General features: G+C 41.5%; 1 protein-coding gene across 8 annotated transcripts in view; it reads left to right on the top strand.

The window, feature by feature from the left end:
* LOC146839074 (uncharacterized) overlaps positions 1–26,441 on the top strand; it is a 100,016-nt gene that overhangs the window by 8,145 nt on the left and 65,430 nt on the right. For 2 of the 8 annotated variants that reach the window (XM_085603085.1, XM_085603080.1), the window contains exons 2-6: positions 2,948–3,011; positions 17,369–17,539; positions 17,639–17,974; positions 20,294–20,368; positions 23,953–24,051. In XM_085603085.1, the coding sequence (XP_085459211.1) occupies positions 20,323–20,368; positions 23,953–24,051 (145 nt within the window). In that variant the 5' untranslated portion in view covers positions 2,948–3,011; positions 17,369–17,539; positions 17,639–17,974; positions 20,294–20,322. Of the gene's footprint in view, positions 1–100; positions 165–2,947; positions 3,012–17,368; positions 17,540–17,638; positions 17,975–20,293; positions 20,369–23,952; positions 24,052–26,441 lie in introns of all 8 variants that reach the window. The other 6 variants (XM_085603087.1, XM_085603083.1, XM_085603088.1 and 3 more) reach the window with 4 other exon arrangements.

The raw sequence follows: 26,441 nt of genomic DNA, 5'->3' as shown, positions 1-26,441 counted from the left end.
TTCATCATACAAAGTGTTGTCAATTAACTTGTTTCTCTTCTCTCTTTGAAAACCGGTTCTGTGATTGCCACTTCTCTCTCCATTGAGTGGAAAATAAAAGGAAGAACTGAGCTCCTTATGGTTGTAAAGATTCAGAGAGTAAAGTCAGCAGTAGATGCCCCAAAGTGAGTAAGAGCGATCGATTGATCTGCTGCTGATAGTATCCTACTGACTCGGAGACATGCTTGCCGATGGATAGACATGCACATACATAGAGCCTGCTCACAATCTTTTCACCTACCCTTAGAGCAGTACAGAGGGAGTTCTGGTTGGTTGTATCCTTCCACTACAGCCCTCATGGTCTTGCATTTGCCACAGCTGCCAATCCACAGTAATGTTTGCAGCTGTTATGCACTGTAGCTCCATGCATGCATGCATACATACATACATGCATGCATTCATTCATAGTACACACATGAACACATTCAGGGAGTCTGAAGAAATATTAGAAGTATGTGATCAAATACAGGAATGCACAATGCCCATACGGTGTCCAGACACAGCAGAGTACAACCTGAAGGGATCTGTGGGTTTCCTCCAACGCTTCACTCTTCATTCATCCGTCTGTTGAGACCGAAGACACAGGTGACGTTGCTTCAGTCAACGAGGGAATTGTGGGGGCATAGTAGGCTGCATGTCTGTGCATGACGAGTGCAGGCAGAAGTTATAGGGGCACAAGCGACATCCATTAAAAGAGCCAGGCTGGTATTTGTGCAGTGAGGGATACTTGTATGAGATGCAATGCAGTGTTTTTTTTTTAACAATAGCAGACTTTCCAGCTTACCTTCCTCTACTCTTGCTACACTACTTCTATAGTACATATATTATGTTATAATATAATATGTGTGTGTGTACACATCTATATATCTATCTATATATATGTAATATATATATATATATATATATATGATCCTGTTGAAGGCTACGGCTGAAACGTGTAGGTCTTCACTCTTGCACCTCATGTGATTGAAGAAAATAAAGGGTTGCTTTCTGGAACCGGAGCCATGCCGCTTACTTTCTTTCCCTTTGGCTGCAAGGAGAAACATATGGTCGAATGCGGAATGTTTGAAAGTGTTCGGGTTCGTTTTGGGGAAAAGGGGGAATGTACTTCCAAATTTGCTATAGGGAAGGGTGTGAGACAAGGCTGCATACTAGCTCCATTCTTGTTTAATCTATATATTAATTCGGTAGCCTCTCACCTCTTGGAAGACAAGCAAGATTATCCCAAAATAGGAAACTCCTTTATCCCCATTCTTCTATATGCAGATGATGCAGTGATCATGGCTCTGACCCAAATGGGACTGCAGAGATCACTAAAAAGAGTTTCAGACTATATGGGCATTAGGGGACTAAAGATCAACATAAGTAAGACCTTTAACCGCTTCAGTGCCCATGACGAGATGGTCTCGTCATGGAGCGCGGTTGCGCTGTGCCCATGACGAGACTATCTCGTCATGAACCCCGCCCGCTAATGCAACGCCCGGCACAGGGCGGGGAAAGGGCGGGGCACTGAAGGGGTTAATATGTGCTGCTCCAAAAAGAAGAATACTACCTGTAAAACCGTTTTATTTAATTCGAAAATTTACATGGTAAATATTTTTTCTTACCTAGGTATCAATTTCGAAAAAAGCGGTTCGTGGTCCTTAGCAGGAGAATCAAGAAAATTGGCATTTACACGAGCAATTGGGGCAGTTAAAAATTTTGCCAATAAGGTGGGAGGACGTCCAGTATCTGCCCTACTGGATATTTATAAATCTAAATGCGTGTCTACGGCGTTATATGGCGCAGGGATTTGGGGGATAGCGAAAAATCACAGTCTACAGCTCTGTGAGAATGCTTTTCTTCGCTATCTCCTGGCAGTTCCAGGATCCACCTCCACCTTTGTTTGTCATCAAGAATTAGGCCTACGATATATTGAGGACCTTGTCAAAGTTGATCTGATTTTATTGTGGCACAAAGTGTGGTGCTCAAATGAAACAGGCCTGAATAGGGATATTATCCTGGACTGTTTAGGCCTTGAGGGGGCCTCAAAGATATCCTGGTTTGAGTACATAAAGAATTTTTTGGCGGCTATGGGTCACCAGGAATTCTTTGACGTACCAGATAGCATGGCAGGGATGTCAAGGAGGAAGCTCAATAAACTATGCTTACATTACTTGGATGACAAACGGTCCCAATTAGAGAAATGTAAGAGCTCTGTTATGGCAAACTGCTTACTTACACAAAATCAAGGCATTCAGCCATACTTGCTGCAAGTTCCCTGTTGTTATTCCCGTATGCTATTGACTCGATTTAGGTTGGACATCTTTTTTAGATTAGTTACTTTCCCGGAGTTGAACTGTTGGTCAAAAGAACTAATTCCCTGCCCATGTGACCTGGTCTCTGTTCAATCCTCACTCCATTGTATTTTCTTTTGTAAATTTTATTCAGGCCCTAGGAAGCGAATATTAATACCTGTATTGAGAGAATGTGGCCTGAGACAATGTAGAGTGGCACTGTTAAGACTGAAAATGCTAGATGATGATCTCCTTATGTTCTCGGTGTCAATGTTTCTTAAAACCATTATTAGATTTAGGTCCTCAATGAATTAATCCTGTTATGTAATTTTAAACAGATATTTAAAGGTTAACCACTTGTAACTGTGATGTATTTATTTTGAAATATTTTAAAATTGTGCTTTTATGGTTTTTGTTTTTAAAATCGAATAAAGCTATTTGAACTTGAACTTGAAACTCTTTACTAAGCCGTATTTCTCGCACAAGAAGTGATGTAGTTCCTCCTATACTACAGTATGCTGTTGCTCTGTTTTTCATCATACAAAGTGTTGTCAATTAACTTGTTTCTCTTCTCTCTTTGAAAACCGGTTCTGTGATTGCCACTTCTCTCTCCATTGAGTGGAAAATAAAAGGAAGAACTGAGCTCCTTCTGGTTGTAAAGATTCAGAGAGTAAAGTCAGCAGTAGATGCCCCAAAGTGAGTAAGAGCGATCGATTGATCTGCTGCTGATAGTATCCTGCTGACTCGGAGACATGCTTGCCGATGGATAGACATGCACATACATAGAGCCTGCTCACAATCTTTTCACCTACCCTTAGAGCAGTACAGAGGGAGTTCTGGTTGGTTGTATCCTTCCTCTACAGCCCTCATGGTCTTGCATTTACCACAGCTGCCAATCCACAGTAATGTTTGTAGCTGTTATGCACTGTAGCTCCATGCATGCATACATACATACATGCATGCATTCATTCATAGTACACACATGAACACATTCAGGGAGTCTGAAGAAATATTAGAAGTATGTGATCAAATACAGGAATGCACAATGCCCATACGGTGTCCAGACACAGCAGAGTACAACCTGAAGGGATCTGTGGGTTTTCTCCAACCCTTCACTCTTCATTCATCTGTCTGTTGAGACCGAAGACACAGGTGACGTTGCTTCAGTCAACGAGGGAATTGTGGGGGCATAGTAGGCTGCATGTCTGTGCATGACGAGTGCAGGCAGAAGTTATAGGGGCACAAGCGACATCCATTAAAAGAGCCAGGCTGGTATTTGTGCAGTGAGGGATACTTGTATGAGATGCCATGCAGTGTTTTTTTAACAATAGCAGACTTTCCAGCTTACCTTCCTCTACTCTTGCTACACTACTTCTATAGTACATATATTATGTTATATTATAATATGTGTGTGTACACATCTATATATCTATCTATATATATGTAAAATATATTACCTACTGGCGGTCGCCAGTAGGTAGTTATAGTTAGGACCACGTTTCCATAGGAAATCCGCAACATTCTATTTTGAATAACTTTGGCACCGGTCGACGAATCCTCGCGAATTTTTCAAAATAGGTGGGGCGCTACGCTCCGCTCCTACCCTGAAAGTCTCGGGGGGATTCGTCAAGCGGGGGCTGAGATAAAAGGGTGGTCCCAAAACGCGTTTTTACCATGCATTTTTCCATAGGACCTTTAGACAGGGCTACAGCCCGAACGGCTGAACAGAATTACTAGAAATTTGGCAGAGAGGTAGTCCTCAGGTCAAGGAAGTGCCTTTTGTAGGTTTGGTGTAAATCTGTTCAGTAGATTCTGAGAAAATAGCCTTTAAATCAATATATATATCTGAGCCAGCTTACGGTGCGCTTACGGTACGCTTACCGCACGCGTACGGTGGCGTGCGCGAGCGCGATTCTGATTGGCTCTTAGATCTTAGTAAACATTCGAATCGGCCGAAACCAGGAAGCGGCGGCTGCCATTTTCTCTCTCGCACTGAGAGTGATGTTTAAAATATAAAGCACAAAAACATGTAAAGGGGCTGTTTAGACAGCTCCCACACACATAGCAATGTTGAGGAAGTCCCCAAAGATCCCCCAAGGCCAATAACCGAATTTTTATTTTTTCGCTAATATCGCCGATTACGCTTACCGTACGCGTACGAATTAAAAAAAAAAAAAATGTTTAAAAAAATTATCCACACTCTCTCCACCCCGTGTGCAAATGGTGCCCGACACATACGAAAAATTAAAATATTACCTTTCAAAACAAAGTGCATCATATGTCCTCCATGTGTGCACGGTGCGCGAAGCGCATCGTGCGTACATGGCCCATCTAGCGTAACGTGGGCACGCGGTGCGCGTAGCGCACCGCGTGCCCACCGTGCGTGCATGGCACTAACTGCGTAAAGTGGGCGCGCGGTGTGCGAAGCGCACCGCGTGCTCACTGTGCGCGCACGGAACGAACTGCGTTAAGTGGGCGCGCACGCCACGAATTGCGTAAAGTAACTTAGCATTTAAAAAACCGTACAAATTCACTGAAAAAACCATAGGTTTCACACACGTTATAGTTAGGAATTAGCATTTAAAAAACCTTGCAAATTCACTGAAAAAACCATAGGTTTCACACATGTTATAGTTAGCGGAAATTTTACTGATAAAAAACCAATGAAATTCCCCCGTTATAGTTAGTGCAGGCAACTATAACTCACGCGACCGCAATCTTCTGCTGATGACATATGTGTCTTTATGAAAAAAAAATATTTTTAATATATGTATAGCTAAAAATGTATGGAAGAAGACATGGGCAAATAAGTGTCTAAATACAGTATTAGCATCAGCAGAGGATTGCGGTCGCGTGAGTTATAGTTGCCTGCACTAACTATAACGGGGGAATTTCATTGGTTTTTTATCAGTAAAATTTCCGCTAACTAGAACATGTGTGAAACCTATGGTTTTTTCAGTGAATATATATATATATATGATCCTGTTGAAGGCTACGGCTGAAACGTGTAGGTCTTCACTCTTGCACCTCATGTGATTGAAGAAAATAAAGGGTTGCTTTCTGGAACCGGAGCCATGCCGCTTACTTTCTTTCCCTTTGGCTGCAAGGAGAAACATATGGTCGAATGCGGAATGTTTGAAAGTGTTTACTATAATGTTATATATATATATATATATATGTATGTATATATATGTATGTATATATATGTATGTATATATATGTATGTATATATATGTATGTATATATATGTATGTATATATATGTATGTATGTATGTATATGTATGTATGTATATGTATGCATGTATGTATATGTATGCATGTATGTATATGTATGCATGTATGTATATATGTATGTGTATATATATATGTATGCATGTATATATATGTATGCATGTATATATATGTATGTATGTATGTATGTATATATATATGTATATATATATATATATATATATATATATATATATATATATATATATATATCAAATGCACGCTGTTATTCCTTCGTACTCCATGCTTGAAAAACACAGCAACCACGAACAACTCTTGAGCTTGAAACCACAGTTCTTTATTTGGAGTGTAAGCCAAACGACCGACTCAACGCGTTTCGGGATGAAAATCCCTTGCTCACGAGTGAAGTGTACTGAAACCAGGAAGTGTTTTAACAAACAAAATCACGTGGTTTACAACCTCATAGAAAGTGGAAACATACTTTGCGGTGATTAATGGCATCACTTTGTTTTTCAACAAAACTTTACGTCTCACGATCATGACAATGAAAGTAATGTCTTTTCATACAATTAGTTCATCATAGCGATTGACAAAAAAAGGGGGGCAATGTCGTTGTACAATCACGACAGAATTACATCATTGAAGGAATGCAACAACTCTCAGATCCTGATAAATACCAACGTAGTAATAGGATGGAGTATGAACATGCAGTTTCTATTATGCAAACATCCTAAGTTACCAGCTTTATATTTGCTCCCCAAAATTCACAAAAATCCAGTAGCCCCCCCAGGAAGACCGATTGTGTCTTCAAAGGGGAGCTGCATGGAAAATACGTCAAAATACGTAGATTACTTCCCACAGGCTTTTGTGACCAAGCTTCCGTCTTACATTAAAGACACAGGCCATTTTCTGAGAGAATTGGAGAAACTTGAATGGAAGAAAGAATTTTCTCTTCTATCATTAGACGTGAGAAGCCTATACACGTGCATACCACATGATTTAGGACTTGCAGCGTGCAAACATTATCTTAAAGAAAGATCCATTTCATACCTCCATCACACTGAAATGTTGATTGAAATGATGACATTCTGTTTAAAACAATTTTTTTTTATCTTTGATGGAAAAATCTTTAAACAATCTCTCGGTACTTCAATGGGGACTTGCTTTGCTCCTTGCTTTGCAGGTCTCTACTTGGGGTACTGGGAGGAAAAAGTGGTAAAAGAACACGAGGCATTCAGAAACAAAGTTGTCAAATGGACAAGATACATAGACGACATCTTTTACGTGTGGAATGGCACTGAAACTGAGGCTAATGTGTTTATTGAGAGTCTTAATGTTAACAATTTTAATCTCCACTTTACAAGCCAGTGGTCACGTACCAACATTGAGTTTTTAGACCTGTCCCTTACCATCGAGAGTGACGGTCTAAAAAGTAGTCTCTATAGGAAGAAAACTGCGGGCAACAGTCTTCTTCATGCCCGCAGTTGTCATCCGAAACCATTGCTAAATAGTATCCCCCTAGGAGAACTATGGAGAGCTAAACGGAACTGTAGTTCAGTTGAAAGTTTCAAAAAAGAAGAAATGGTTATGACTCAAAGATTCAGAGAAAGAGGATACTCTGAATCAGTGATAATGAAAGCTCAAGTGGAAGTGGCCAAAAGACCGAGAGAGTCACTTCTGGTTGATAAAACAAACGAGAGTGACGGATTGGATAAAATCAGGTTTATTACCACTTTCAATAACCAAGCTCATGATATACGAAAAAGCCTCAATAAATTCTGGCCAGTGTTACACACTGATAAAGATATATCAAGTAGTGTTGAAACTTTCCCACAGATTACTTTTAGGAAAGCTGTATCATTGAAAGATACACTTTGTAAAGCAATTGAACCAACAAAGGCCAACACTTTGGTAATACAAGGTTTCTACACATGCAGAAAATGCAAAGCTTGCAAACATAGCAAAAACTGTAGAGAATGTGTGCTTTCACCTTTGGAGAAACCTTATAAAATTCTCAAACACACCACATGCAACACCGATTTTGCGGTTTATGCTCTATCTTGCCCGTGCCAAAAAGTGTACATAGGGAGTACGATTCACAAAGCTAGGGTTAGAATCCTTGAACATTTACGCGCCATCAAGCATGGTGACAAACAGTACCCCATGGCACGCCATTTTGTCACCACAATCAGAATAGTGATCTTCTTAGTTTCTGTGTATTGGATTCAATAAGAGCAAATGAAAGAGGAGGTAACAGAGTCCAAGATTTGAGACGACTCGAATCCAAACTCATCATTCAGTATAGAACTCTGGTACCCATTGGACATAACTGTGACGAGGAATTAGCCGTACATTTGGGGTAATTACATTATAGCAACATAATCCGGTATTTTAAAGGAGTTCATTGAGTCCGACAGAGGACTAGCTGCTTCGTATTTTAGTATTTCAAGTAAATTAAAGTTTATAATTTTGTTGTTAGTGTACTAAGTCAGGTTGAACACACTTTGTATTTGGTGGAACTGTAATTCGATTGACACTTCTGTTTTCTTCTTTTGTTTACAGAATCAAGAGAAGCTTGGTTAGCCTTGAAAGAAATGCAAAAGAACTAAAAGTATCTTCTAAAGGGAATATCCTTTTAAAGTATCACGTTAGTTTTCTGGTGACTTTTTAGATTTAGTTCTTATCTATTTTTGATTTTTGCCCACTGAGGTGTTAGAGAAAACATTTTTAGAATATAATATCACCACATCATTGCCATCCTTTGCATTCAATTCAATATGTCAACGGTTGCCTTTCTATATGCGGGCTGTATATTTGATTCTGAGTTGAGTTTGGCCCACTGGGGCGTTAGGGAAATGGGTTCTGACACAACAAAATACTGCTATTTAACATACTGTCACATTTTGCATTTACCGTTAATGGGTATTTGTCAGTTGAATTCAAACAATGTCCCTGAGAAACATTGTAACCTTGTGTCTGATACCGCCCACTGAGGCGCTGAAATCAAGATTTATTGTCACTGAATGAATTACTATTGCCCGTGTTTACTATTTTTTTGTCAATCGCTATGATGAACTAATTGTATGAAAAGACATTACTTTCGTTGTCATGATCGTGAGACGTAAAGTTTTGTTGAAAAACAAAGTGATGCCATTAATCACCGCAAAGTATGTTTCCACTTTCTACGAGGTTGTAAACCACGTGATTTTGTTTGTTAAAACACTTCCTGGTTTCAGTACACTTCACTCGTGAGCAAGGGATTTTCATCCCGAAACGCGTTGAGTCGGTCGTTTGGCTTACACTCCAAATAAAGAACTGTGGTTTCAAGCTCAAGAGTTGTTCGTGGTTGCTGTGTTTTTCAAGCATGGAGTACGAAGTAATAACAGCGCACATTTGATTTTTGAGGATTGCCACCTCGCCATGAACCGCCATCGAAAGTGAGTGAGGGGGGAGGCTAACAACGGCGGAAGCTGTTTTTGCGGTTTTGATATATATATATATATATATATGCTTTCATATGTGGTTGCTGCACAACCTTGCGATACGGCAGCACAGAGCGTTCAAAAATATTCCACGGCTGTCTTCCTCATGCAGATGCATGAATAGAACGAAAAAACTCCTTACGTGAGCGTAAGAAAACACATAAAGTTAGATTTCAGCAGCTGATGCGTTTCAGCTTGTTGTGTTCTACTGGGCCTTTACAACCATCATGGCGTACAATGTTTCCTTTTATTGACCTATCTCAATTTCATTGCCTAGTTAAACACTGGAATGGTTAGCTATAAACAAAAGTGACTCTTAGTCACCGCCATGACAGTCTGCACCCTCTCCTTCTGTCATCATCTAATGGTACAGCCCTTCAAATTTGTGTTATGGGTACAGTGCAACTGGCCTAATTTGCTTTATAGTTTCAGCATAATGGGTCTCATAATACATTCCCTCTTTTGGATTTTATGTACTGGTATTAGTGTGCACAAAAGCACTCTCTTTCAATTTTGAGATGTACTATGGAATACCCGATCCGACAAAATGTCTATTGTTTAACATGAGATGTTCAATGCAATATTACAAACTATATTGTACTTGCTACTTTGCGTATATTGCACATCCTCGACCAATTTGCATTTTTGTCCCCCAGGTTTGTGTCATCCGCATAGTTTCATCGTGTAACTATCCTTATGCATGTAACACATTCTCATATGATTTTACATGCACTTATTTATACATTTATTGCACATTTCCCAACAGTGCCCACCACGTACATATCCAATTCATGGGCAGTCATCAATCCCATAAGTAGGATTTTTACACCTTACTGTTATGTTCACCCCACCTATCTCAAAGTCGTTATGCGTTAAATTGCAATTAATCCATGGTCTTATATTATCAACATTCTTTATATTCCAATAAGAGGCAGTTTCTACGCATATTGTACAAATTCCATTGCTTCCATTCCTAATTCACTACCCACGCATAGCCCATATCATACAAATCTTAAAATCTTTTATTAATTAATGTGAGAGAGTCCAATCTATTGCGCTTATTTCATAGTGTAAATATGGGCATGCCCTTCCTGCCCTAAGAGTTTTCCTCATCCTTATCCTTGCTGCACAAACTATATGCTTGGAGCACAAAGAAGAGGCATGCGCTGAAGTAATAGTGCCCTTAGAGTATTTATCACAGGGGAATGAGTTCATATCGATTGAGCCGTACTAGGTCAATTTGACAGAAACAATCACATAGTTTCTCTTTCCCTAGGGCATCCCTGTTGTTCTATTGGTTTGGAGCTTGAGAAAGTTGCATGTGCTAAAGTGTAAATGCGTCATGGTGTTCCTAACATTTATCCACATTGTTCCTTTGTCCCGAGGGCGCCACCTACAGTTTATAGTTTGTTAGAGCATAAGAAAATGGGACGTGCTAAAGTGCAAATGCATCATAATGTTCCTAACTGTTTATTCCGACGGGCTGAATAAAGTGATACGTGCCAAAGTGCAATATAACTGTTGGATGTGATCCTCATTCAGTCACTCAAGTTCACGCTATTAACAACTTGGATCATATCATGGAAGAGCACACATTTGTGTGTCCCACCCTTCATCATTCCTGAACCTAGGGGTGATACTTAGTAAAGAGCAACTGCATTAGGATGTCCCTAACAGTTTCCTCTATATACCCAGAACAATAGCATATGTAAAAGGGCATATTAGCATTTAGCTATTAGACAAGTTAAAGTGCAGTGTAGTGGCTTAGCATCGGTGAATACTTACGTGCGGTCTAGTGGCTTACCATTGGTTCATGAGGGTAGGCAATCTTTAGTACATTTATCCAAAAGACAAAACTAGTGTATACACATGTTCAACATGTAAACATATCTGAGTTTCAATGACAGCACCAGGCAAATAACCAGTAATTGTACGGGTTGGCCATTCTCATAGGTGCATTGCTCTGTAGGATGGCAGAGAGTGACAGGGAGTTGTGGCTGGGATTCTACAGTCATCCACGTTGTCCATAGTTTATAAATGTACAAGTAGCTTTACATCCGTTTTGTGGCCCCATGGAACCTCTGTTCCCAACATCACAATCAATTTGGATTCCTCTCTCAACTCCTTTTCCCTGTAATCTCCTCGTGCATTCTTTCTTTACGTGTTTCAGTCCATAATATTTAAATCCAACCTAGGAGCGGTTGTGATACTTCTCAAAATGGCAGGCCATCGGATAACTCTTATCCCCATTCTTTATCGCCCGCATGTGCTGCAATGTCCTGACCCTCAGCCTGTTGTACTACCAATGTACAGTTTATTACAGTGACGTTGTAGCACGTATATCACATGGTCGGAGTGACATGTTATTCTCTCTCCTATCGAGATAATACTGCCTTCATATGTCTGATATGTTTTCTGGTTCATTTTCGTGTTGACACGCCTTGCTGGATCTACACTTAACAAAGCCATCCGTCATACTGGTTAGCCAGTTTCCTTCTTTTATGGGTTCCAAGTACCTTTGTGTAAGGATGTCCTCCAGTGATTTCATATTTTTTATCTTGGTACCATTGTCAACGACCCCTTCAAGTGTTCGTCTTTGTGTTACACATATGCCAGTTAAAAAAAAACTTTTGACACTTGATTGGGCTCTTCTTTTTAGCCAACTCCCATTCGGTTTGGTACAACATTTGTTCTCTGGTTTCTTGCTGGCCCTTTCCTTAGCATCCTTCAATACAGTGAGTGGATATCCTTGATGGATGAATCTCTTGATCATCTTGGTTATTTCTATTTCAAATTCATCATTTGTCGAGCAGATCCTCCTCGCTGTCAACATTTGGCCATATGGAATGCTCCATTTTAAAACTGAAGAGTTGCCACTGTTTGCATGTAGAATTGAGTTGGTGGCAGTGGCCTTCCTGTGTATTGTTGTTATAACCTATTGTCCTGGACGCTCAGTTCCACATCGAAGAGTTCACAGTGTATCTTACTGATTGTTGTGGTTAACTTGTTGTTCACATTATTACGGTTAAGCCTCTCCATCAACTCCTCCAGATGCAATCTTTCTCCTTCCTATAGAATAAACAGGTCATCTATGAAGCGTGACCAAAGTATGACATTCTCCATGTACGAGTCATTGCTATCAGCACAGACTACCTCCTTCCCCCACCAACCCATTAACAGATTCGCATAGGTGGGGGCAAAGGAGGTGCCCATGGCTGTACCTTGTTGTTGCAGGTAATACTGGTTGTTAAATATAAACACATTATGTATGAGGCAGTATCTCAGCATGTCCACCACCATCTGCGTGTGTTTCAGATATTCAATGGACCTGTCTCTCAAAAAATACTTTCTAGCCCGAATGACATCTTTATGATTGATGGAGGTATAAAGGGATACCACATCAAGCGTTATCATGAAGTACTCTGGTTTCCATGAGATTACATCTAGTTTTTTCAGAAAATCAGTGGAGTCCCTTAGGTAGGATGGTAGGCCAGTGACATAGGGTTGAAGAAAGAAATCAAGGTACCTTGAGCAGTTTTCCAATAGTGATCCCAGAGAGCTGACAATCGGTCTACCTGGTGGCGTTCGCAACTTTAGCATGTTCAGTTTGTAGATACTGGTACTTGTCCCAGTCAAGCAAATCCTTTCCATACCAGTTTACTAGTTTCTGATGAAACTCCATTTCCATGGTTTTTACTGGATTTCGGGGTAGACATTAATAGTGTGTTGTGTTGCTTAACTGGTGCTTGCCTCCATTCCATAGGCTCTCCAATCCATCAGCACTATGTTTCCCCCTTTGTCTGATGGTTTAATAACCAAAGAGGCGTTGTTTTTCAACATAGTGATATCCTGCCAATCTTTTACTGTAAAGTTCCCTTTGTCCTTTTTATTCAGCCACTTCTTTCTCAATTTATTCAAGTCATCCATGACCAGCTCGTAAATTAAATTGATTTTGTTGCCAGGTGGCAGCTGAGGACAGAACTTTGACCTTACTTTGCATCCACTTTGTATGGTGGCATCTGTGAGGAATCACATTCGGTTCAAATTTGCTGTGTCTGCTAGATTTGTGCCCGTATTCACCTCAGTGGGTATAATGGCATTATCAGTGTCCTCCTCTGCTAACGTTCCGTTATACGTCTTAATTTCCATGTTGGGGAACTCCCTTCCATTCTCATTAGGGGGTGGCATGACGTCAGTTACGTCACAGATTTCCAACAATGCAGGGACATTGGTTATTTTGAATCCCGAAGATTTGTGCCCTATGAATCTGATTGTTGCAACTTTTTTTATTCTCATTTGGAAGTGTTTGTGTAGTTTCAATTTTCTAATGTATTTGTATGTCTCAATTCTGGCAACAATGAAATCAGGAGATTTTGTGGGGCAAGATGTGAGTCCCCAGTTTAGAATTATTTCTTGGTTGGGGGTCAGTTGTATTTTTAAGAGGTTTATGACTAGCAGTTTCATTTCTCTGCAGTTAACAGTCTCCCCCTGCCTCTCCCCCTTACTCTTCCTTTTGCACCACTTTGTCCTACACCATCTCTTCCACTGTTTCTTTATGTCCCACCTCCTCCTCCCAGTTCCATGGTCATATGGAGTAAACGTAGTTCCTTGTGAAAATCCACTCCCTCCATAGGTGCTTCATCTGCACTGGAGCCCTCATATGAGCTCACTTCACTCTCGCTAGATTTTTCATTAACAGGATCCATTTTTACTATCATCCTTAGTTGCTCAAATGTCTTAGAAAAAGTATAGATGCGCCCATACTGGTAGTCAATCCTATCTCTAGTAATCATGCGTGCTTTTCTCTCCATTATCTCCTCTTCATATTCATGTAGGATTTTCTCCAATTTAGCTAGTTTGTCTGTCACCGAGGTGTCATCTTTGTACTCCTCCAGCTTTCTCATAATTGTTTCCACTATTGCAATTTGCTGTTCCATCTTTCTTTTGGTGTGTCTATTTAACATGTGCATTAGTTTTGTTGAGCACTCTTCTGTGTTGTCACACCATTCTTTAATGAGGTCATCATCCATATCCTCATACGTTGGCAACAGCATTATTTGCAAGGTACTCTTTTATGTTCGAGATACTTCATCAAAGAAGTTCCCTCCCGCCATTATTTTGATTTAATTTTCTGAGATTTTTCTAGATCCCTCACCAATTGTGCTGGTGTTTTTCCCTTTGGGTTCCTGTCTGGTACTTCCCACATTCTCAACAAAAGTCTCGCTGAATGTACGTTCCATTTGGCCAATCTTTAATCCCTTATTCTTATTTATTTATTTATGCAATGTTTGCTATAGCGTGAACATGACCCAAAGTTGGGTGTCAGAGCGCTTCAAAGTTCAGTAGCATTAAAACTTCCAAAGCTAGACAAGTCCTTTAAGCAAACTACCAGTCATAAGTATTCACTCATTCAATTAGCATTTACAAATAACACAAATCTGATGATTACTAGAGATCATCTCAAGTTACAATAGTTCGTGTCCTGGCACGTACACCATGTTTCTTTTTAGAAGTACCTGTCCTTAGAATACCAGATATCATTCAGAGCAGGGACTGAATGTATCAGACAGAGCTGCTAATAGGAAACAGAGCTAAATCAATGAGAGTGATCTAGTATGAGCTGTCCAAAAGATTAATTTCCATAAAATTGGAGGGTCTGTTATCCTTCATTATGTAAACTACTGGAACAGCCGATTGTAGAAGATCGAGAGATTGTCTGCTGGTCTCAAATTGAACCCTAGAAGTGTCCGGACTGCTATTAGTTATGAGAGGAATTTGCTCATAAGAAACATCTTAGCTTCCTTTTTGAATAATGAAGTGTACGGGATTCTTCTAATGTTCGGGGGAGCAAAATCCAAATTCTTGGTGCAGCTCCAGAGAACGCTCAATCATAAGTTCTCTCCTTACGGAAGAATGCGTGTTTCAGTAAAAGATCTCCGGTGCTCCAAGAGAATCCGCGGCCTCCAGATATTGGTAATTTTCTGGGCTAGGTATAGTGGTGTTTTGTAGAATAGCGCTTTGTGTGTGATACATGCCATCTTTAGTTGGATTCTTGCTTTTTATGGCAGCCAATTAAGCGTTTTCAAACGTGGAGTGATGTGGTCAAATTTTCTAGATCCTGTTATGAGTCTTGCGGCTGCATTGAGGCCAGCTTTTAGTGGAGCTGTTGAGATCTTGGGTAGTCCTGATAAAGTTGTGCATGTGTACTCAGTCCTCGAGATAACCAATTCCCGGGCTGCCGTTTTAAGGTCTGAGGTTTCGATGAATAGTTTCAGTTTTCTAAGATAGCTCAGATGGAAGCAGCCATTTTTTGCCATTGTGTTGATGTGGTTTTGCATGTCTAGTTTCTTATCTAGTGTAATTCCTAGAAACTTGGTATTGGTATTTCGTTACTCCATTCGAATATATAATTCTGCTCGAAAAATGTCTATGATGCATTTGCCATGAGGGAATGGTTAATCTTCAAGTCTGTATCCTTGCACTTGAGTTGTCAATCGCTTGACTTATTGGTATTTGTTGAATTCTATTTAATGAAGTTAGTCTATTTTGAATGTTTTCTCAATCTGGCTTTCCTTGAAATCCCAGCCAGGACTTCGAATGCTTCCCTTTCGATTAAAGTGCAGTCAGCTTCTGTGCAATTCTTTGTCCACTTCCGGATGATTCTTTGAGGGCTTATAATTATAGATGACAGGCGCTTGGGATTTGCTTGTACCCTCTGGGCATATCTGTATTCACCCCATGCATCCTCCGGGATGTGAGACAGTTACCCCCTTACCTCAAGAGCATGCGCTGTCCCTCCACATCCTTTATCATCTCCACTTCTCGTCTCCTCAGTGGGGGGCCTCAGTGTAACGTATTACTCCTTTAAAAGTCGCTCAAGCCGCACTCCTCGCGCCCAGTGCCAGCTGCAGTGCCCTCAATATATATATGTGTGTGTGTGTATATAAACATACATACAATCCACGTTTTGTTTGAACAGAAGAATGTGTGGCCTTAGATTCAAAATCAGTCCATATTCCTGTAGTGACACAGGTAAGAATGCACTTGGATGTTTTTGTTAGTTTTGAACTTAGGATAGTCACCACAATGCCAGTTACCCTTAAAGATGAGGATCAGACCCCTACTACGGCCTATGAGCACACTGCGAAAAAACAAAGTATTTCTTGCTCTACAGGTGAATAAAGGCCTCCTACTTGAAATGCGATGAAACCTAGGATCTCTCTCTGTTTCTCGCATTCTCTTTTCCACCTGCACTCTTTTCCTATTCTTCCTCTCACTTTGTGTTTAATGTTATTACTGTTCTACTTGCACTTCCCACTCTCACCCCATTTTCTATATTCACTCACTGAAAAATTACTGAGGGCACAGTGAGGGGATGGGGGATACACAGTACACAATGCCATGTTCAACACCTTAGGCTTATGCGAGGAACAAAGATACAAAACTCCACCTTCATGACTGTGGGTGCTGTGAAGGAGCAAAGTTCAACCAGCCATCCCCAAGACCTGTGAGTGCCTCCTTATCTCCAGCATCTGAGCGCATTGTGAGGGGACACCGATGCATCACTCCATCGCCAGGATCCCAAGCAGTTATATGCAACAAATACACAACTCATTCTTCAGGACCTTAGATCGCAAGAAAAACCTTGAGATTGTAGCAGCTCTTGTGGCTGAGGTATGACTTCCAAATGTAATTATAATATTTAAGGACTGGGCATAAGGTCTTACTTTAATATCAAGCCCTACAGTGAATGCCAACCTAGTGGAAAGAGAATGGGATTTCTTTAAAAACCTTCCGGGGTTGTTGGGTCTTGCATTAGACTAAAACATGTGGTAGAGACTCATGGTGATTTACCCTGCTCTGGGCTCTAGTGTCCTACCGGCTCTGTGTTTGAGGCTTCACTACTCGGTGGATTAGTAACCCTGCATTTGCGCTTTGGTTTGTAGCAACACTCAGTGGACTGAGGGCATCCACGGGGGCAGCAGGCTTTGCCAGTTCCCACAGACAACTGGAACTTAGGATCATTCCCAGCCGCCCATTATATGCAGATATTTCTGCAACCACATTAAGCTGGGAATCCTCCGGTAAAAATCATGGATGTCTTTAAGCAAACGCCCTGAAAAAGTGCCCTCTCTGCACTGTTTGAGCTCCTTGTTATCCTTACCTGCCTGTCTTAGAATGATCCTTCCCTGCTCTAGAATGAGCCTTCCCTATAGCACCTCCCTTGTTAATATCCACGTATGCTAGTGCCTGGAAGTTTTCCAAGAGCTCTGCTGCTTTCATCTACTGTATCTGTGTTTAGTGACTGCGCACTGCATGCCTGTGTCTTCCCTGAACAGGTACAGTTCATTTGTGGCTGCTTAAACAGAAGCTAGAAAAATACTTTATTCAAGTCATACGGAAGCTCTAATCAACGGAACATCCCTGAGGAGGATCCATACCTCGAGTGTGTGACGATAATGTTGCAGAATCTGAGATATACCAAGGATTTTCTTTACAGACAAGAAAAAGTAAGACGGTGGGGCCAAAGTATTTTGAATCAGAATAGAAGCCTATGACATTGGAGCCCCATAGTGATATCAAAAACCTTTACCCTTCTACAATTTCAGATCCCAAGGCCAACCAGGGCTTAGATACGTAAAAGAAGCCAGACAAACAAACCCTCCCTGTACTGCAACGCCTTCCGGGTTTCCTCGCTACCTTCAAGTTTCATCACTACCCACCCCGAGTCCTCCTGTGGGTCCCTGGAGCCTTCTTCCACTCCTGTTTACGTCATGATGATGATCTATATCTCTAGAGGCCAGTAATTGTCATTCTTTGGCAAGGAACAGGTGGGAGTTGGAGATCAGAAGAGAAAAGGAAGGTTGAAGGATTTTATCGAAAATGAGCTGGTTTTTGATGGAGAGCAGCGCGAAGTGCAAGAAGTGCCAAACTCGGGCACTCGGGTAAGAGAACAACCATTCTACCAAGATTTAATGTTTGAGTCTGTTTTTAATTAATGATCAATAATCAGAGGTATGATTGAAGCGGGACCATTAGGGTCAATGGGGTCACCCTGTATCCCTCGGAACCTGGGTTAATAGTTATAAAGCTACAAGTGGTTCCGTTGGGTAAGTACCACAGGGTACAGGTTCAGAACCTGATTATTTCTTTCACAATCAATAGTGATGTGGTACTAGACGTTTATAAATGTACCACATCTCAGTAAGTTTTTATCAAAAATATATATTTATTAAATTATTTGTTATGTTTTTCTATTTTTCTCACCAATTGTGGAAACCATTTTATACAAAAAGATAATACCAATGGGGGCTCTCTGACAAATAATACACTATAACAAATACACAGACAATTCAATGGGTGACTGTGGTGACATATAGTGGACATGGGTGACCTTTCGAATTCAAACAATAAACAAGACAATAACATAAATTCTCCTTCCTTTTCAGGTCTTTCACTTTAGCTAGTCCTATTTCTTAAATTAATTGCTATAGTGATCCAGGACATGAGATGGTTGTACGTCGAAGTTTCGACCCTGTATATATATGTGTTTGTAGACTCTTCTGCAGGACAAAAGAAGGAAGTGTGACAGCATATTTAAAGGGAAAATGAAATTCCTATTAGTATTGTGTGGAATAAAAAAGTACAATCTGTGAGCCGCCATAATCTTGGGTACTCACCCTTGTTGGTTGGGAATTCACAAGATTAAATCTATTAACTCCTCTGAGCCCGGAAGGAGTTCTATATTCAAGGATCATCTACAAAATGGTGAGAGTGCCAGTTACTATTGATTGTGAAAGAAATAATCAGTTTCTGAACCAGTACCCTGTGGTACTTACCCAACAGAACCACTTGTAACTTTATAAATGATTGAAGCGGGGGCATACATAAGGCATGTTTGTCAACGGGAAGCCAGTGAAGGAGTTCTGAGATGGTTGAGATGCATGAATGTTTGCAAAGGCCTACTTCAGGTAGTCTGCACTTACAAACTATTTGAAATCTGGACAGAATATAGCTAGCTTAACTCGGGCACAAGGATTTGCAGTGGTCTGTATGAGCCAATATAGTAGCTTGCATCACAGTTTCCCTCCACCTAGAGGCTGATGAAGGAAGAAGGTGTCTTAGAACTTAAAGGAGTTGATACAATCTTGTTACTGTGGGACTGAAACAAAAAGTTGGTGTCCTAGATAACTTTTAGTTTTTGGGCAAAATCAGAAGAGGGGCCTAATTTAGTGTGCCTCCAGAGGTTAGACTGAACAGATGACCAATAATAAACACTTATGATTTTCATGAGATGAGTTTAAGGCATTGTTGAATTTCCATATCATTTTAGATGAACAACTTGTGAATTACTTTAGTGGAATCGTCCGTCTTGTTGACCAGTTGTAGTTTTTCATATATGAATAAAAAATTAGTCTAAAGTCTGTAAAAGGGCAGAAATGGTTGGGGGTATTTAAATTTTGAAGCGGGTTAGGCTCAAAGCTAACTCCTTGTGCACCCCTAACATCCCTTTCGGAATGGAGGCCCGACAGGCCCATTCTTTGCTCTTATACTTAGTCTAATCTCCCATTGGTTATGTAGGGAGATTGCGTGGGATAGTGTATCCAAAGTTGTGGAAACATCAAAGAGAAGGAGGGCACTGTCTGCGGCCTCGTCGAGGGAATTTTGTTAATCATCCACATCTGAGGCCAGAATGGCTGCGGTATTATGGCCTGGTCTAAAACTGGTTTGGAAAATGCCAATTTCAGAGTTGATTGAGTTGATTAAAATGGAAGAGATGGTGGTTAGCTACACTCTCTAGTACTTCTGAAGGGTGAGGAAGGAGTGATACACGCCGACGATGTTGGGGTTGGCAGGCTGTTTCTTTAGAAGGGGAACCCACAAAGCTCTTTGTAGTTGGATGAGACCTTGCCAACAGCAAATGGGACTAAAAGAGACCCCAGCTTGGTGAAAGTGAGCTTCAACAGGAAGTGGCAGAAGTGTAGCAAGCGGAAGGACTGGAACCCGGGACAGGAATGTCCCCTGCATGGTGTACAGTCCTGTCCTATTCCCTGAGTGCTCAACTGTGAATATACGGTGTTGTGATTGCGGGATCTTTTGCCCAAGATTCACCCTAATCTAGCATGTGCTTGAAGGTCTAGGCCTGTCCGTTGATAAGAGGACTACTGTCCCTGTCAAGGGTTCACACTTGTACAGTAGTGGTTGGAGCATACTGTGTTTATTGAAATCCTAGTGTAACCAGGCCTTTATTATTTGTGTTACAGAAGTGGCAACCTTCTCATGTAAAGTTCAGATGCCTCTGGTGAACCTCGATCCTTGCATTGCTATCCCGATCACAGGTACCTATGTAGGTGTGGTCTCTGATGCACACATCATGACTGCATGCCCATTTTGGAAGCCCAGGGCCTATTCTTGTGCACAAGATGAAAGTGAGATTCCTCTCCCAGACATTAGAATGGGCTGGAGGGAGGGAGCTTAAGCACTCTAGTGGAGAAAGAGGAGACTGGTTTCCCCTTAGGAGTTTGATTAGTTCCTTTTTCTGAAGACGGCTGCTGATTGGTCTTCCTGAATACTGCCATTTGGTGGATGGTACGGAAGAAGGGTGGGATTGCAGTTCCTGTTGCCACAGTGCAAAGGGTCCTTTATAAAGGGGTTAGCCTTTGTCTCTCTTCCTGATCACTGTCAAGTGTGACTTTTATTAATGAAATACAGAATGTCCGCACACCTTTCTGCCTCTCTGGTGGGTGTAGCGATGACCCTCCTGTGAGGCGCATCACTCTTGACAGCTGAGTCTGGATACAGCCTTGAAATATAAAAGGAGGACAAACCCAAACAGGTTCTGACCAGGCAGACAGAGAATATACATCCCCTGCCTGCTGTAAATGAACAAACTGGAGAGGGTGCTCCACAGAGTACTCAGAGGACCACTGCACAGGCAGAGCTGGAGTCTGCCTTAGTTAGCTAGCTGGCAGGGACATCACCTGGAGTTTGGTATAAAGGATAGATCCTTCATGGAAGAAGCCAGAAGGAGCGAGCTAACCTTGAAAGTGGAAAGAACTACTAGTGTAGACAAGAGCAGTTGACCTTGGTGCGGTGAGTCCTTATGGCAAAGACTCATGAAAGTGAGACTGGTATACTCCAAGCTCGGAACCAAGCATGTTTGACAAAACTAGGAATTTTAAACATTTCTGAAGTGTGCCCGATGGATCACCCATGTCGACTTTGCTGTTGCAGCTGTTGCAATTGCCCAAAAGTGTGCCAGAGTTGTCTGCACCAGAAAGACAAGACTAAGCTAAACTATGGCACTCTCCAAGATTGTCTGAATTGATTTTGTTGTTGTAGCCATGGCATTTGCCCCAAAGGTGTAGCCGAGTGGTCTTCACTGCTGAAGAAGAGACCTGTATAAGCCTGTGGCACTTGCCTCATTTGTGCCCAATTAGTCGTGTATCATGACAAGGCCTGTGGGACCTGGTGAACATGTGCCCATGTGAACTATGCTCCTACAAGTGAAGCTGTGCCTCGAGCACTTGGTGCTGTGCTCGAGTGTGCGGCTGCCCAATTACTGGCTAGAAGTGCGTCCAGTGCCACAGCTGCTTCACTAAGGCCTCTTGAAGAGACTTAGCTGCCATCTCCAGATATGCTACTGTAAGTAAACGCATTGCTGCCTCAACTCAGGGAGGACCCAGCCATGAAATCAACCACTCATGCAGTCCAAGAGGAAGGAGCCCCTGCTGTGGGTCCATCTGCCACAGACATCGTGTGCCCGGGAGGGGGCCACCGACTGAAGCCTTCCGCTGCTTCCCAACACTGCTGTGCAGCCCGTGTATGCTCGGATGGAATGGAGCAGTCGTCTAACACACCTACTGCTGGTGCGTCTTCTTCCCACCACAGGAGGACAAGGACTGAGGTGCGAAGGTCGACGCAAGGTCTAATGCAGACCTGAACTTTGGGTGACACGTTTTGAGAGATGGAGTGCCAACTATTGCTATTAGCTCACAGGGGAGAAACGCTGCACCTGTGCTGATACCGACATCAGGAGTCCTTAGAATTGCGTAGGTGGAAGGGGGTAGAGAGGGAATCCTTGTCAGAGATAGTAATCTTGCAAAAGTAACTTGGAGCCCTTGATAGTTTTTGCTGTAGGTTTTCTACTGAGTTTTACTGTGTATTAAAGCACTACTCTCTTTTTTTTTTTTATAGATAAGCATTAGGCTGGACAATCAAGGTATTACGCTATTGGTTGTCTGATGAGTGCTGTGCTGGTTGCACCCCCCATACTAACTTTCCTGAGAAGACTGCGGCTGCTCCCATCGTTACCACAGAGTTGAGTGCTGAATGGGTGGACTTGGCTCAGTGTGTAGAGCCATCGTAAGATGGACCGTGGGACATCAGAGGCAATTGGCTACAGCCCCAGTGGCTGGGAATCTTTGACTGTTGCCTGATCTCCCGAAGAGGATGTGACACAAATCACTTGAACCTTTTGCAGAAGCCAATCAAATGATTGCCAATCCCTCCCTTCTTACGAGTATTTGGCCTAAAGAACTCGAATGATCTTCCAACCACTTCCAAAGAACCCTGGTCTTGATGCAAATCACTTTCCGAAATACAGACAAATAGCTAATGGATGCTACTTATACAAAATAACGAAAAGGCAGCACACATGCAGATGCTTCAATTCTTAGACAGAAGTCCAGGCCAGTTTCTATCCTTACAGAGGAACAGTATCTATCATAGTATCTACAGTGGACACGCTAAGAACACAGGTGCTGGTGAAAGAGCAGCCGCCTTGATTCATTCTACTAACTCTCTCTCTGCTGCTTCTGACATGGTCCAACACCTAACAGCTCTGAGCAGCTCGGAGAATGCGGGTATCCAAGGAAAGACCTTGCGTGCGATCTCTTCCTTGCCATCCCCATGAACCACGTCATCTCACAGATCATATCCAAACCCAGAAAGCTGATTCTGGCGTCTCTCAGGGATTAGCCGTCTCCCCATCTACCTCCGCCCATTGCATGACTGATACACAGAGCATCTTTGAATTCAAGGAACCTCAGTGACAGCCATTGGGATGGGAATACCCCATACATGGTAAATTGGGAATTCAGATTACGAGCAGGTAGACAAACTGAGGTAATGTGGCCCCAGAGTCTGAGTTTTAGCTTTCTTTACTGTGATCTCCCTTCCATGACCGTATGGCCAATACAAGGCAATGCAGTGTTTGCCCTACATTCACCCCTCAGGACATTTGGCATGCTAGATGACAGTGAACAACTTTAACAATTCGCTATGGAGATTGGTAATCTCCAGCTGTGGAATTCTTTCCCGTTTACGAGTTGCTTTTGTGTAAATAAGGAATTTCGCCAATTATGTATTTTTTTTCGAAATACCAAGTACTTTTCACCATTCTCCCTTTGTAAAGCTTTACCTCTTGAAATGGGTTTGGGGAACTACAGCAGCACAAGGTTTTCCCATTAGACTCATAATCTTGTTTCGACTAGTAAGTCCTGTTACTATTCAAATCGGCATTTCCTCACTACTCATAATGAGCCTTATAAGTACATACATTATATTCTTATAATCTGCATTAGTAATATCTGCATATCTCTTATTAGTTGTTTTCAATTTTCAATATCTTACTGTACAGTGTGCTCTACCTGGTAAACGCTCCGTGATTCTCGTCTTTGATAATACTCTGGATCCTTCCAGACATATCGCAGTGGAGCATTTTTTTAATATAGTACCACATACTGGTGCTCAAACGGAATCTGATCTCCCCCAATTCTTTCAGTCCAGGCACAAGGAAAGAAAGATGTGAACTCAGGATCACTTTAAATTCCTGAACTCATTCTTAGCTCCATGTTCAGACCTGTTGTTTTCATCATCACTAAAGGATCTTTTCACCTCCTGCTTGTCTTCCACATTTCAGGTCCTGTGATTGAGTCAATGAAGGAAGAAGAAGAAAAGGAAGGGGTGCGCCCCTTGAACGACAAGGATTCAAGGAGTAAGAACAGTAGTAACCAAGAAGGTAAGTGACAAATTAGACACATTTTATCATCAGCCTGATAGGGCACAGAGAATACTCCCCGCATATATAAGTACTTTTGTGAACACACGGACATGCGTGCACATGGACACACATGCACATCCAAACACATTCTCCTCACTTCGCCGTAGTACAGTTACGTGATAGATGTCATTGAGACTCTAGCCTTCCTCTTCACACACATGTGATCTTTTGTTTGTAGATGTTCCTAATTTAAAACCATTAGCAGGTCATTGATTTGTGGCTAGGTTTGTCCTATATAAAGTTGTGTATATTTACAGACATGAAATTTGAAGAAACACTGGGGGTTTGTGAGCACATAAAACACTGTGAAGTGCTCCAATAGGTACATGACAAGATCGTTGAGTATCCTTCACCTCTTCACACACCTGTCCATCGAGAAAGAAGGCTCAGGTGATGTGGTCTCACATCTTATTTTTTTTTTTTTAATACAGATTTTTATTGCAGGTCCAACACAGTAAAGTCAAGGCATGCCACAACAGACATATATAAACAAAGATATCAGAGCAGTCGGCGGAAGTCCAAAAAAGTCAATCCGCGAAGCTGGAATTGCTGGGGATGTTACAAATCTGTTTTTTAGAAAGTAGTCTAGTATCTGTGATTATCTGTACATGTGTATTGAAAAACAACAGACACATGATTCGTCACAAGGCTCACTTGGGTCAAGTAATGAGGGTAGAAGTGTTGTGTATAAAGAGATCTGGAGAGCTAGGTCTAAGTATGGAGTCATAACACAAAAGTCTTGAATGATGCACCCATATGTCAAGGGGGCCTCATGAATCAAATCTTGCACCCACTTTGTTTAAATTCTTTACACTGTGGTTTTTATAACCAGTGTGTGTTGGCACCCCTGGTAGTAGGGTGCTGGGTATCAAGGTAGCACCAACCTAAGGAAACTTTTTCTGATGATTGGTTACAAAATATTTTCCACGTATATTGTTGTGAGAAGTGTGATCATTAACCACCACTACCAATTTGTTCTGTAACCACAACAGATACATAACATTTTCCCACAACCATGCATTGTCCACAACGCTGGCACCCTCCACAATAACTTTGAGTCCAGGTGGAGAGGAGTGCGCATCGGCCTCTTACTGTCCCATATTTCCCCTATTCCATCCCTCTAGTAGGGGTGTGGAATTTAATAAAATATCTACTTGTCCATGGGGCAGGTTACTTCCTAAATCTACTTGTCCTGTAACAAAATCCACTTGTCCCTTTTGTGCCATGTAATGTGGTGACAAATTATGGCAGCAATACCCTTATATAAGAGCTCCGAAATAGCCTCTCTGAATATGCCAGGGCTCCTTCCATAGCAGGGTATGAATACTAGCAATTCCCTTATGTTGCCACGTTTCCGCAGATCTACATACTGGCGCTGAAGTTAAGCAACAGTTTCAGGGTTGGAATGCCCTTTTGAGTCTGTGCAAACCTACTAACTTGCATGTTTTAAGGGTTTTCACCAACTGTTCTCTAATCTTTTCCCATGCTGAGAAAGGTTGGATATTTACTCCTGACAATGGCAGACATAAAACTTCTTCCTGGGTTGGGAAAAAAGTGGTTGGAGGGGAAGTAAACTTGCAAACGCTCGGATTTTCGCATGAGCAAATCTACACATGCATATTTGCTCATGCTAAAATGCAGGTCACAAATATTTTCTAGGAGTACTATTTCTTGGCCTACTTCTGTAAAGTCTTGTGAATTCAGGAAAGTCGTATATCTACACTTAATACAAGGACATAAGTGCGCTTTTGAGACTTTACTTAATAATTGGCCCCTAATTGGGTCTGGCGTTAACCATGACATGTTGTGTTTATTAAAATGTCTCTCTCTGTCAGTTGGCTAGCTTCACTGTGAATGACACCATTCTGTTCTTTCACAAGGAGCAAAATTGACACACAGTCGTTTTGTTCAGTGCCAGGAACAACTGTGGCAGTGTGTGCTTTTTGAGACCGAAACAATTTTTGCTTTTGCCAATGTCTGTTATAATGATGAGGGCCCAGCAGCACGCACGCCAATAAGGTTTTACAAAAAACATGCCAAAACAAGTCACGCATTGATAAAACCAAAAGACTGACCAACAATTTCAGACCAATTGGCTTTACTGATGCTTGTTTATTTTTATGTTTTCCATAATCTTATTAAAACTGGTTAGACTGATTTTCCATTATGAAAATCAGTCTAGCATGCATCAACACATTTTACTAAATGTTGCTGCAGAAAAACGCCACCTAAAATGTTACAGAAGTTTAGCTAAATGTTTTTGCTTTTTTTTTGTGAACATTTTATCTTGAAAGCTAAGAATAATCAAACTTGCTTTAAAGCGTCTCCATATATGTGCATCTAATCAG

This window comes from Triturus cristatus, chromosome 4_2, assembly GCF_964204655.1.
Source record: "Triturus cristatus chromosome 4_2, aTriCri1.1, whole genome shotgun sequence".
NCBI classification, from domain to species: Eukaryota; Metazoa; Chordata; class Amphibia; order Caudata; family Salamandridae; genus Triturus; species Triturus cristatus.
Note: the sequence above shows the minus strand (reverse complement) of the source record. Positions and strands in the feature narration are given on the sequence as shown.